Source organism: Culex quinquefasciatus, chromosome 1 (assembly GCF_015732765.1).
Source record: "Culex quinquefasciatus strain JHB chromosome 1, VPISU_Cqui_1.0_pri_paternal, whole genome shotgun sequence".
In the NCBI taxonomy this organism is placed as follows: domain Eukaryota; kingdom Metazoa; phylum Arthropoda; class Insecta; order Diptera; family Culicidae; genus Culex; species Culex quinquefasciatus.
This window is the reverse complement of record NC_051861.1, coordinates 39,493,993-39,507,031: the sequence shown is the minus strand read 5'-3', so window position 1 is coordinate 39,507,031 and position 13,039 is coordinate 39,493,993. Positions and strand designations below refer to the sequence as shown.

At 46.3% G+C, this 13,039-nt stretch overlaps 1 protein-coding gene and 1 long non-coding RNA gene across 2 annotated transcripts; one reads left to right on the top strand and one right to left on the bottom strand.

Annotated features, from left to right (window-relative positions):
- The first annotated feature begins 82 nt into the window (after positions 1-82).
- LOC6037335 (protein slender lobes) lies at positions 83-4,922 on the top strand. Its single transcript, XM_001847207.2, has 4 exons — positions 83-252; positions 326-1,356; positions 1,424-3,220; positions 3,278-4,922. Exons 1-4 carry the CDS (start codon positions 222-224, stop codon positions 4,823-4,825), a joined length of 4,407 nt encoding a protein of 1,468 aa, XP_001847259.2. The 5' UTR covers positions 83-221; the 3' UTR covers positions 4,826-4,922.
- Positions 4,923-6,022: 1,100 nt separating this feature from the next.
- LOC6035128 lies at positions 6,023-10,536 on the bottom strand. Its single transcript, XR_005276918.1, has 3 exons — positions 9,791-10,536; positions 9,408-9,562; positions 6,023-6,293 (listed from the first exon to the last, which is right to left on the bottom strand). It is a non-coding gene; the product is annotated as an uncharacterized LOC6035128 (long non-coding RNA).
- Between the last annotated feature and the right edge of the window lie 2,503 nt (positions 10,537-13,039).

Genomic DNA, 13,039 nt, shown 5'->3' with positions numbered 1-13,039 from the left:
CCAGCGCACAATTTGAATGAGTCCGCTTCGAGTGCTCGCCACCAGGTTTGCGAGAGACATTTAAACATCTCAAGCTGTCAAACGCACCACGAGTGAGCGCATTGTTGTTTTGCTTTGAAATTTGGTTGGCCGCGGGAAAAACGTGTTTCCAGATCTTTGGCGGTGATTCGGTTACATTTTGGACAAATTATTCGTGGTAAAGTGTTGCAACGTGTGCCATCATGAGCCAGGAAGAGGAATCATCCGGCCGAGGTAGGTTTTTGCGTGGTGGTGAGGGACATGTTGGAAGTTAGGGTTTCTGATTGGTGATTTTTGTTCCCAACAGTGACTCGTGGTGCCCTGCGACGTAGATCGATTGACCAGGACACATCAATCGGGCCGGGGACGCCGAAGAAGTCGACTGCAGCGTCCGCCAAGAAGGGTCCCGCGCTGGACGCGATTCTCGAGACAAATGGCACAGAACCGACCCCGCGGGGTGTCAACAAAGCGGTCCAGAAGCTGAAGGAACTCGAGCCGGAAAAGGCGATCCGTCGGTCGCGCGCAGCTTCGTTGACCGAGGAGAATGTGGAGGCTGCCCAGCTGGGTGGTTCCGGCGAGGTTCGCCGAACGCCGCGGCGTCGTGCCTCGCAGGATCATTCTGTTGCAGAGCCGCAGACGGCACCGGCTGCCACCCGGCGCATGACCCGCCGTAACAGTGTGACTTCCGATGACGGTTCGGTGACGGCGGTCAGTACGCCAAAGGCGTCGGCTAAGTCTCGGCTAAATGTTAGTGTGGCACCGCCCACGATCGTCGAGGACGACGAAAAGGACACGAGCAATGCGGAAGCCAATCTGTCGGACCTGGACATTCGCAAGCTGCGCAATCGTTCCATTTCGAACTCGCCCGTTCCGAGAGGTTCCCCGACGGGGAAAAATGGCTCGATGAGGGAGGAGGAGCCCAACACTTCCACCAAGGGAGTTTCGATTCTGCTGCAGGACATTGTTAAATCGCCGAAGCCAGCGACTCCGGTGGCAAGCCCCACAAAGGCAGCAACGGAACTGGCGGCGGAAACGAGCGTGGTCGAAATGGAACCGCTGGTGGTGACGGGAAGCAACGCGAAGCTGAACGAAATCGTTGAGATGACGCCGAGCAAGACGGCCAACACGAGCCAGCAGCCCCGCAAGTCAGTGTCCGGAAGTGCGCAGAAGCTGCAGAAGAGCGTAACCTTTGACGAGTTGGGTACGCCCGAGCGCCAGAACAATAGCGCGTACCCGCGGACGCCAGTTCCCGCGTCGGCCGAGAAGAGCTTCAAGTTTGGGGAGAAGGAGGAGGAGGAAAAGTTGGAAACGGAAGTGGCGAAGAGCCCGGAGAAAAAGGTGAGTAAAAATACTATTAATCTAGTTGGCCTTGAACTGTTAAAACAAACGTCACTTTTTCTTGCAGTCACCGGAAGTGTTCGATATCGACGAGACCGTGCAGGAATCGCCGAAGGAAGCCATCGAAACTAAACCAACCAAGCCCGCTCCCGGAACGCCCCAGAAGACCGGCGATCAGTCCTCCGTGGAGATCGCCGATAAGAGCTCGGCCGACCTGGACCGCTCGCTGGCCAACATCGTTGAGGACGTGCGCGAGAACATGGCCACGGTCGCTGACATGAGCATCCTGGGAACGCCCGCCAAACCGCCGAAAGGTGGCCTGCTGTCACGCCTTCGGGAGGGATCCTGCAGCACTCCGATAGCCGACGAGAAGAAGAAGCCGCTTGGTTCGCCCAAGTTTGTGTCCAACACGCCGGACGGAAGGGGCCAGAAGGATGGTTCCGGCGATGCCGGTGAGAAGCTGTCCAAGTCGTGGAGTCAGGCGGTGAAGGGAAGTGCCGGGAAGGGAATTGACGTGTTTAGCGTGCGCAAGCAGGAAGAGCAGGAACGGAAGGACGAGGAGACGAAACGGTTGAACGAATCGCTGAAGGAGTCGGCGAAGAAGCGCAAGTCGCCGAAGAAAGCGCCGTCGGAAGACGAGGACGACGAAGAGGTGGGCGTTTCGGACCTGCTCGGGGGTGAATCTTCCCAGGACGGGAGCAACTTTATCGACGACGAAGCGATGGAGGTGGACGGGTACGAGTCGGGTGACTCGATCAACAGCGAGGATCGGCAAGAGATGGAGGATAACGAGGTTCCCGAGCACGGCGAGACCATCGGAAGCGAAGACAGTGACAGCGACGAGGACGAGGAAGGTGACGATGATTCGTTTATTGCGCCGGAAGATGAAGAGGAGGAGCCGGAGCTGCTTGAGGGAACCGGAGATGACCTGGACGGTTCGGACGTTGAGCAGGACAAAAGCAAAACGAAGAAGCGCAAGCGAATCATCCAGGTCGTGGACACCAGCGACGATGAGAAGGAAGTCTCCAAGAAGGACCTGACGACGGTCAGTCTGGATCGCACCGCAACGGCATCGGAGAACTCGGCCGTCGAGGTCGTGAAATCGCCGAAGAAGACGCCCGTCAAAGCGGTGGAACAATCCCCGAAAAAAACCCCGGCCAAGGCTCCAGAACAGTCACCCAAGAAGACCGCGGCCAAGAGTCCCGCTCCCGCTGTCAAGCAATCCCTCGCCAAGGAACTGGAAAAGGCCCCCACAGTAAACCCCACGGACGCGCCCAAATCACGCAAGTCGATGCCCCCGCCGCTTCTCATTTCCGCCGATTTCTACTCGCCAGCGGCCAAGAAGGCCAAACGCGCCACCATCAACGTGCTGGCCAACGACGAACAGGAGGAGGGGCACGAACCTGTCGCCGCCCCCAAAAAGACCGAAAAGCCCGGCCTGCTCGCCAACCCGGCTGCGCTGGCACTAGCCAAGAAGAACAAGCGCCAATCGCTGGACCAGACTCCGGCGTCATCGGCGGACAAAAAGCCGGAGAACAAGCGAGCCTCCCTGCCGGGGAAACTGCCCGCCGACAAGCCGCTCGACAAGTCGCTGGTGCGTGGTGCCGCCAAGAAGGACAAAAAGCAGGATATTCCCGAGGAGGAGGAGGAGGAGGAGGACGGCGAACCGGAACCGATGGACGTTGATGAAGTTGAAGACGAGGGTGAAGATAGTGAGGTGGAGCAGGTCGTGCCGCAGAAAAAGAAGCGCGTCAAGGATCTGAGCGAGTTTGACGCGGATGCGATTTTGAACCGGTGTAACGAGATTGTGCGCGCCGACAAGGAGCGAAAGAAGCAGAGTGCGACGCTGAGACAGAAGAAGAAGGTAGGTTAAATATAACAATGGGACTAACGAACATCACAAAACTCTCTCCATTCCCAGGACGAGAAGCGCCGCCAGCGGGAGCTCGACCAGGCCGAAGGTTCCGGCGAAGACAAGGAGGGCGACGATTCCGGCTCACCGGACAAGAAGAAGAAAAAGAAGAAGAAGAAGCCCATCAACTACATGCTGGAGGAGCTGGGCGAAACGAAGGAAGAACAGGTCGCGCGTGCCCTCAAGCGCAAACTGGCCCTGCTGGAAGCGAAACGCGAACGCAAAAAGGCCAAGAAGGCGGCCAAGCTGCAGCGTCAGCTGAACAAGGAGAACCAGGACGGCGGAGAGAATCAGGCCGCGGGCGGCGGTGGCATCGGGGCCAAGTTCGAGAAGAAGGCCAAGAAAAAAGACAAGAAAAGCAGCGTGGTGGAGCAGTTGGTGACGGAACCGGCGGTTGAGGTGCCCAAGGTCAAGCTGGCCGTGTCGGCTTTCCAAGCGTACAAGGAACAGATCGAAGAGCTGGGCAAGGAGCAGCAAAGTAAGGGCAAGAAGAAGACGAAACAATTGAAGGAGAAGAACCAACAGCAGCAGCAAGCACCGACGGCCGTGGAGGAGGTCAAGGCAGCGCTGCAGGTTGAGTCCACCAAGCCCAAAAAGGAAAAGAAGAAGGTTTCGGAAGTTGTGGCTGATGAGGTGCCCCCGCCAGAGAGTGACCAACCTAAAAAGAAGAAGAAGCTCGAGCAACCGGAAGCACCGCAGAAAGCGCCCAAAAAGTCCTCGGAAGTAATGCAACAGGAAGCACTAGCCGAACAGAAGAAGCTCGACGAGGAACTAGCAAAGCTGAAAAAGGCCATCTCGGAACCGATCCCGAAGATGACCAAAAAGCCCAAATCCCAAGCCGAACAGCGCAAACTCGACGAAGACCTGGCCAAGCTGAAGCAAGCCCTCTCCGATCCGGTCGCCAAGGTGGTCAAGAAGCAAAAGCTGCCCAACCAGGAAAAGCCCACGGTCACATGCCCGGAGGTGGAATCGACTCCGCCGCGCAAGCTGAAAGCCCTTGCACGCCTCGAGTCGGGCTTCACGGAGGAACCGGTCACGCCGGAACAGCAGAAGATCCGGCGCAACCACGGCTTCCGGGAGGAACCGGTCACGCCCAAGCCGGTCGGCTTCAAGGTGTCCGCCGTGCTGCCCACCGGACAGCAGGAACTGGTCCAGCGAGCGGCCCTCACCAAGAAGCACAACAAAAAGGCCGCCAACGCGAATCGCGTCCGCCCCGAAGACGTGCAGGAACCGGTGCGCAGTCTGCCCATCCCGGTGTGGACGCGCTCGGGAAAGTTTGAGGTTGAGGAACTTACTGCCGCGGCCGGCAAGAAGAAGACCAAGCGGGCCAAATCGCTCAACGACGACGATGGCGGTTACATTCCGGTCAACGGCGGTGGAAGCGCCAAGAGTTCGACCGAATTTCTGGTGAAGCCGCTTAGCGCCAAGAAGGAGGCGTCGGCCAAGAAGGCGAACCGCATCGATCTGGCCACCGTGGATGACGAGGTGATCAACTTTAAGAAGCAGGCCATCTTTGGCAAAACGGCGCACCTGCGGGAGAAAAAGTCGAAGCATTAACTTTTTGGCGCGCGTTTTGCGATCTTTACTTTTAAGCGATGTATCGTCTAAGATTCGTTCTGTTCCAATCAGTGTTACTGTAAACGTTTGAAGCGGACTCTTTTCTTTTTTTTTTAGTTTTTACTATAAATATACATATTGCTTAGATTAAACCAAGGGTTTTGCTTTTAACTTTTGAAAGAGCGTTAACACCGGGGTCGCAAAGTCGAAGTCTTGTTTTTCGTACGCTGACAAGATTAGGATGAGCAATGCTCCAAAATATCGGCCAGCGTTTCTTTTTTGTTTGTCTTCAACTTTTTTAAGGCTCGAATTCGCATAAATGTCCCATAAGCAAAAACAGCAAACAACATGTTTGCCGAAGAAACCAAATTCACCAGAAATTCCGTTCTCAAGAAACTGCATAGAATATTTCGATACCATTTTGTATGGACCGGTGGTGTAGTGGTAAGCGTGGTTGCCTCTCACCCAGTCGGCCTGGATTTGATCCCAGACGGTCTCGGTGCCACTTTTCCAGTCGAGATTTGTCTGATCACGCCTTCTGTCGAACGGGGAAGTAAATGCAAATGATGGCCCCGGTCTAACCTAGAGGTTGCTGGGTCTTAAGCTCAGTCCAGATGTAGGAGTGGTCTCCCTCGTCTCCCTGGGGTCCAGTCTCGACGGAGTCGCTGGTAGGTTGTTGTTGGACTCACAATCCAAAGGTCATCAGATCGAATCCCGTGGTGGATGGAAACTAAGGTATAAAAAGTGGTTTGCAATGGAATACCCGATTCGACTGGTAGTTTGACAGTTCGCTCCATAAGAAATACATTGCTCACTATACACTGGTAAACAGCTAAAATAACCGGGGAAAGCGTTGAAGTTGTGATTTGCGGAGCAGGAAAAGACGAGCTGTTATCAGTTAGAGTTTCAGCGTTGAAAGAGGCCGAATAGAGCACAAGCTCGTTTATTTAAGGTAAGTTAGAGAACGCGCGTTACATGTATTTGTGCTGTCATTTGACTAGTACTCAAACGAGGGTACTCAACAGTCCTTCCCCTTTGCTTAAAACTAAAGTTAATCGAACTCATTAATGAAATGATAACAAAGTAATGTATATAAAGCAAGGTTATGAATCAACCAAAATCTAATACAACTTTTTGTACTATTCGAATGAAAATATTGTTCAGGAATTTAAAATAGTCACTTTTTGCGTTTTTACGTTTGTTCCTTTCCGTTCAGAGACACCCCTAAACGGACGGTATCTGCCGCATCCAGCACCACACGTGTCCTCGTTCGAAATCTCCATGTCGTTTCGCATTTCGTCTTCAGTAGAAGGTCATTTCGTTTGCTGCACTCCACCAGCAACCTCTTTGATTGCCAGTCATCACGAACAGCACATCTCCTTCGAGTCCACAACACGACGGTTCGTGCTACTAGCCGCCATCGCGCTTTCTTGTCTTCGCTACACTGGGAACCGTGTTGAATGAGTATCTGTTTAAAATACAAATAAAATTGTTTTAGGAAATTTATAATGAAAACTGTAATAACAACTCTAAAACTCAGGACAGAAATCCAGCATATCAGCCTGTGAACAAAGCCAATGGACCTTGAAACAACAAGTAATTCATCACTATTGTGGATTTTTGATTGAGAATTAATGCAAACAATGCATGGAATCAAGATATTTTGATCTATTTTATGAAAATATATGCTAGGTATGTCCCAAGTTAAAGAGACTACCTCATTCACCACCCTTTCAAAAGTTTCCATTGAAACCATTGAGTTTCCACATCTACTATCTGATCATCTGTCAAACACTTCTCTTGAAAAGTTTTAGTTTTAGGTATGCTATAGTTTAACTTGTTTATAATTTGCTTTTCATTCAATGTACCATTGCACACACAACTATTTGAAATTAAACTAAATTTCCATGACAGACAATCATCGTCTTGAATAAAATTAATGAACTGAATTGAACAAATGACCAACAAACTAAAATTATGGAATTCTCCATTCGTCACTTTCGTCAGCCCGCGAATAAGATTTCTTAGCAAACAAATTGAGAAAACTAAACTCAAAAATATGAATAACACAATGACTATTGCCAAACTGTCCAGCAAACAATTACATTCAAGCAAACAAACCAACAGCTTTGGTTTGATGCTTTTAATAAGATTCCTGTCCAACACTTGTTGTTTCTCAATTGTGTACCAAATATGACTTTCCAAAAACAGATTTAATGATTTGGCATAGATGACTTGTAAACATTTCAATTTCCCGCTTTGAAAAAATAGCGTTTTGCCAACTTTGTCATTTAACAACCAGCAATCGTCCACAAATTTTTGATCATGCCGACCACAAAAATTGTCAACAAAGCGATTGTCTAACTTTTTAGCACATCCTTTACTCAAAATCAAAATAAATTGCAAATTTGCAATGCTCGTCAAAATATCAGTCATCAATTTGTACAGAAACAACGAAATTTGTATAGCTTTAAACCCATTTTGGCAAAAAATTACAGTAATCATAATCAAAAATATTATCATCAATTCAATGTCTTGCATATCATGCTCGTTTTTCAAATTAGATTTACATAGCGTTAAACTTAAACTACTACCTTTTCGCTCTGACATCTCAGAAACTTCGTCAAATAATACTTTTCCGAAACAAACACTTTCCGAACTTTCTTGAAACATTCCCCAAATTGGGGTTAAAATCAAATTCTGAACATCATCAATACAACACTCAATTCCACAACCATCATTGCCAATCAGCAGCTTTTTGTCCGAACTCTCACAGTTATCAAGATTTGCTTGATTTGAGTTAACATTAGTGGTAAATAAACATTCCAAATCAAAATTGTCACTGTCTTCCCAATTTGAGGTATAATATAAATTTGCTGCTATCGCATTGCTTGAAATATTCCTTTTGATATCAAAATTATGTTCAATCGAACCCTCGTTATTTTCCAACATCACATCTTGTTTTATATCCAAAACATCGTCAAACAAAAATAAATTATTCAAACCACACACAACATTTTCTTCCCAATTTGGGGCACCTTCAAAACTCACGCTGACATCTGCTAAAAGTTCATTAAAACCTACATTCTCGCATTCACCACCTTGTTCACCACCTTCCATGTTGTCATCATGTAAAAATCCAAAACCACAAAACAAATTTTCATCCCAATTCAGGGCATCATCACAATTTTCATCAATATTATAACAAGTTTTATCAAACAAATCGTTCAAATCCAAAATCGAATTATCCTCCCAATTCGGGGTAAACAAACTTTTCAATTCAATGTCAGCATAACTATCATCATCAATTGGTATAGAAAATATGCTGTCATTCAACAAGCAACTATCATCAACTTCAAAATCAACCATTTGGTCCTCTATTTGTGTTTCATCCAGCTTAACATATGTTGTGTTCAAAACAGTAAAAATTTTCATGCATTGGTCATTATTATCTTGAAAGTTTTCTACTTGGTTGAACATTTCCGCATTTGCGTACTCAATTTCACCACCTTCATTGCAGGAATAATCATCTGCAGTACTCTCACCCATGAAATTCACAAATTGTCTGTTGAAGTAATCAAGTTTGAAGCAATTTTGCTTAGAATGACCCATTTTCCCACAAAAATCACACGAAATTCTAGTCTGAGGATATCTCCTATCATAGCTTTTGTCAAAATACCTTTGTTGTTGTGTTTGGTTATTGAACCTTCGGTTAGTGTAAACTTGAGAATCAGAATTGTAGTTTTTATAAGGCTGAAATCTGGAATTGTTTCGCCTTTCTGGAAAGTTTTGCCCTTGCAACCCATCATTTTGCCTGTAATTTCCGTACCGTGAAGACCCTTGTCTTTGTGTTGTTGTCTTTTGAATGTAATGAATCTGTTCTGGTGTAAAGTAACTGTACTGTCCCAATTGAGATCCTCCAGGTTGATTGTTTAACGCTTTAACGTTTTGTTTTGCTATGTTCCATGTTGTGATGAATTTGTCCATCTTGTCCAAAGTCAAACCTTCCTCCTTCAGCAAATTCTCTTTGAGATTCCCGTCAAGAAGACCCGCCAGGACCCTGTCCATAATGGCCACGTCCTTAAACGCCCCAAAACCACAGAATTCCGCCTGCATCTTGACCGCCTGCACGAAATCCTCATTGGATTCATCAGGTTGCTGGTTTCGTTGGCTAAAACGAAAGCGTTGGACTAAGTCCGGCTCCGTTTTGTCCAATTTTTGTTTCAATTTTAACACAATATCAGCATAAGTGGCTTTATCCAGCTCATCTTTGCCGTAGTGCAGCTTTAATTGAGAAAAAAGAAACGGTCCGCAAATCGTCATGAAATGCGATTTTTGGCGATCAGCCGCAACTTGATTTGCGTGAAAGGTATAGGCCAATCGATCGGACCAGTCCGTAAATGACGTACCCTTTCTAAACATCTCAATAGAGGTAGCTAACCCGTTCGAACCCATGTCTTGATATCAAAAATCAGGTAAAAAAAAAACAAATTTCAAATTTCCCAAAGAAAAAAAAAATAAAAAGAAAAACACAAATATTACTGCAAATCCAGGGATCACTTTAAAATAGCTTTTCACTCACCGATCTCCTTCCCGGCCTTTGCCAGCGAAAATAACTCAACCTTCGCTGCAAAACTCGTTCAGCGACTCGCGCACCAGCACAGGAGTTCTCCGGTCCGCGGAACTGAAGTTTGCACTAATGAATTAGCAGAAACTCCACCTTGGCTATTCGGCCCACTAATGAAATAAAGAAGAAAACTCTCTTAAAATTTGAATAAAATTTAGACCTTTTGTTCTTCACGAACAAAAGAATCACACACACTTACGATCACACGGCAAAATGTTCAAATGTTAGTACACCAAATGTCGATACAAAAATTCCTTGGTGATACTGCCTAGGAATTTCACTTTTTTTTTATAAATATAAATGGCAAAAAGAGCTTATTTGGCCCCAATCGCCCTTACCTTGTGATGCTGCACCCAACGAACAAAAGAAGACCAACGCGCGCCGCGTCTTCGACCAGCCGGCGTCCAAAATGGCGTCCCGACCTTGAACTTGATCCAAAAATTTCCGCCAGCGACCGCCTTTCCGCCCTCTTTTGTTCTCCTCCTGCCGGTTCCGCCCGATTAGCACACCGAATCCACCGTCAGCGTTGCGCTCTGGAATGCCGCCAAACCACGGAGTTGCTTGCTGCTCACAATAGCCGTCCGATTCGCCACAAAATAGCGCACCAATTTCAGCACCAAACGTCACCGAAACCAGAGAAAAAAAAAATCCCCACGGCAATTCACCGCACGATAGCCGCCCGATTTGTTCCGTCGATGCCGAATGCTTGCCGCGTGCTGCTGATTCTTCACCTCACTCTCAGAACCACAAATCCGCCGGATATTTCCGCTAACTTCAACGAACGCTCCCCACAGAACGAGCCACAAAATGGTCGCTTAAATTTTCAACGCCCAAGCGCGTTTTCAATTACCACCGCACGTAGTAAAAAAAAATTACACCTTTATCCCCGTCGCCACTTAAAATAACCGGGGAAAGCGTTGAAGTTGTGATTTGCGGAGCAGGAAAAGACGAGCTGTTATCAGTTAGAGTTTCAGCGTTGAAAGAGGCCGAATAGAGCACAAGCTCGTTTATTTAAGGTAAGTTAGAGAACGCGCGTTACATGTATTTGTGCTGTCATTTGACTAGTACTCAAACGAGGGGTACTCAACAACAGCATTACACTTTTTTCAGTTCACTTTTACACACTTGTATGGGATTTTTCAGTTCAAGTATGATTACTAGGATGTAACAAAAATGACTTTTTGGCGGGCATTCAGGGGTTTGTTCCGGTGGGCATACTGAGCCTAAATCCCAAATATGAGCTTGATTGGACGTAACAGGAGCTGGCGCTCCGCCCTCCAATTTTAAAAGGGATTTAACCCGTAAAAAAAGCTTTTTTCAAAAATGTCACTTTTTGAGGCATTTTGGCCTCCAATGCGTTTACCAAAAACATCACTGCCGTATCCAGGTTTTTAAGCGAAGATGGCGTTCGAATGTTGAACGTCCGATATGTCAAAATCGCGCAGTAGCACCAACATTAGACAAAAAATGTGGCTGTCATGCCATGGGACACTTTTTTCGCAATGTTGGTACCACTGCGCGATTTTGACATTTCGGGCGTTCACCATTCGAACGCCATTTTCGCTTAAAAAGCTGGATAGGCCAGATCCTTGCGCATCTTTTGGTATATATAACATTGAAGTTTGGAGCATCCTGGTGCTCGGTACAGACCTTCAAGTTTGGCATATTTTCGAAAAATCGGTCCCAGCAAAATCAAATGGCGTCTCGGGCGTCGCGAGGTGCGACGCATATCTTTTTTGCCGGGGCCGATTTTTCGAAAAAATGCCAAACTTTGAAGGTCTGTACCGAGCTCCAGGATGCTCCAAACTTCAATGTTATATATACCAAAAGATGCGCAAGGATCTGGCCTACACGCCAGTGATGTTTTTGGTAAACGCATTGGAGGCCAAAATGCCTCAAAAAGTGACATTTTTGAAAAAAGCTTTTTTTACGGGTTAAATCCCTTTTAAAATTGGAGGGCGGAGCGCCAGCTCCTGTTACGTCCAATCAAGCTCATATTTGGGATTTAGGCTCAGTATGCCCACCTGAACAAACCCCTGAATGCCCGCCAAAAAGTCATTTTTGTTACACTCTAATGATTACACACTTTCGTGTAATCATACTTGAACTGAAAAATCGCATACAAGTGTGTAAAAGTGAACTGAACAGTGTGTAATGTTGATTATCAGTGTAGTATACCAATCGCGTCGAGTACACCATTGCCTCACCAATCAAGCACCCAGCGCCTCAGCAGCAGCCTCAATATCGGTAGACGTGACCACCCTAGGTCCATTATGAACAACAGGTGGAAAATTAAAAGGGCCCAATAATGAGATTTTTTTAAATTATGAGTTTTATTGCGAAAATCAACAAAAATCGATGCCAACATTTCAAAAAGCATCATGTACAAACCATGCGTTTTGAGAAAAACGCATTTGAATGTTGAGCATCCATTTTCAATTACCATTTTTATATAAAAGCAAAATAAGATGTTCTAATGATAACGAACGATGAAAAACGTTGCTTTTGTTGATACTTGATCATCCATATTCAATAAAACATAATTTCCGTAATTTTATTTGAGAAAAACAAACATAACTTCTTTTGAAATCACCAACGTCTATATCACCCTGCTGTCACTGAGGGGGGCGCTTTGTTATGATTCGTTTTTCTTCGCCGAATGTACATGGCACTTTTTTCATGTTGCTTTTTTTTCGTCACGAGGTTTATGTAGCCTTTTGTTTGACAGGTTGACAGGGCTATATAAACAGGGACTGCTGATGGCAGAGATTTTGTTTATGTTACTTTATTTAAAATCATATTTAAACAGACTTTACTGAAGTAACTTTTGCTCATTTTTGGTGGAGAGGTAGCTTATTAGAAGTACTTTCAGAATATACAATAACCCAGAAAGTGTCAAAATGTACATGATGCCTTTTGAAATGTTACCGTCGAAATAAGGCTTTCTAGTCAGAAATTTACCAACACATTCAAAGTATGTTTACATGACAGCTGGACGTTTGTTTGCATCAGGTTTCCTATCTCTTTCTAGCAAAAATTTTTTGTCAGGCGACTTCTAGCTGGTTTTTTTTTTGACTGACTGCCCGATATGTCAGCCAACATACTTCGCAGGGCTATGACAGCTACAGCTCGATCATTGTTTGCATCAGGACACTGTGACGAGGAGTTCGTCATTTTTGAGTTAAATTATATTTTTTTCACTGGGCCTAGAAAGCCTTATTAAGAAGCATTTAAGCAGAGTTGAGGATAATGATGTGTTTTATCGTCATCAGTAAAAATACCATCAGTCAAGCTTCTTTTTTAAGGCTAGTATGCACATCGGAAGGAAAGGGGTCTACGCACTTCGGAAGGAACCGGTCAAGAAAAAAAATCAATTGGGCAGCAGCGGCAGCGCAAGCAAGCCAGAGAGGGTGAAGAAAAGCCCCAAGAAAACGCTCCCACTCCTTTGTTCTGCTGTTCATAAAGCTCTTGACTCCTTTCCTTACGATCTCCATACTAGCCTTTAAGCAAAAAAGTTCAAGCTGTCAAAATGCTTGTGTTTTTTTCTCGCGTTGCTCTAGAATTTGTTTGTTGATGTTACCGGCAAA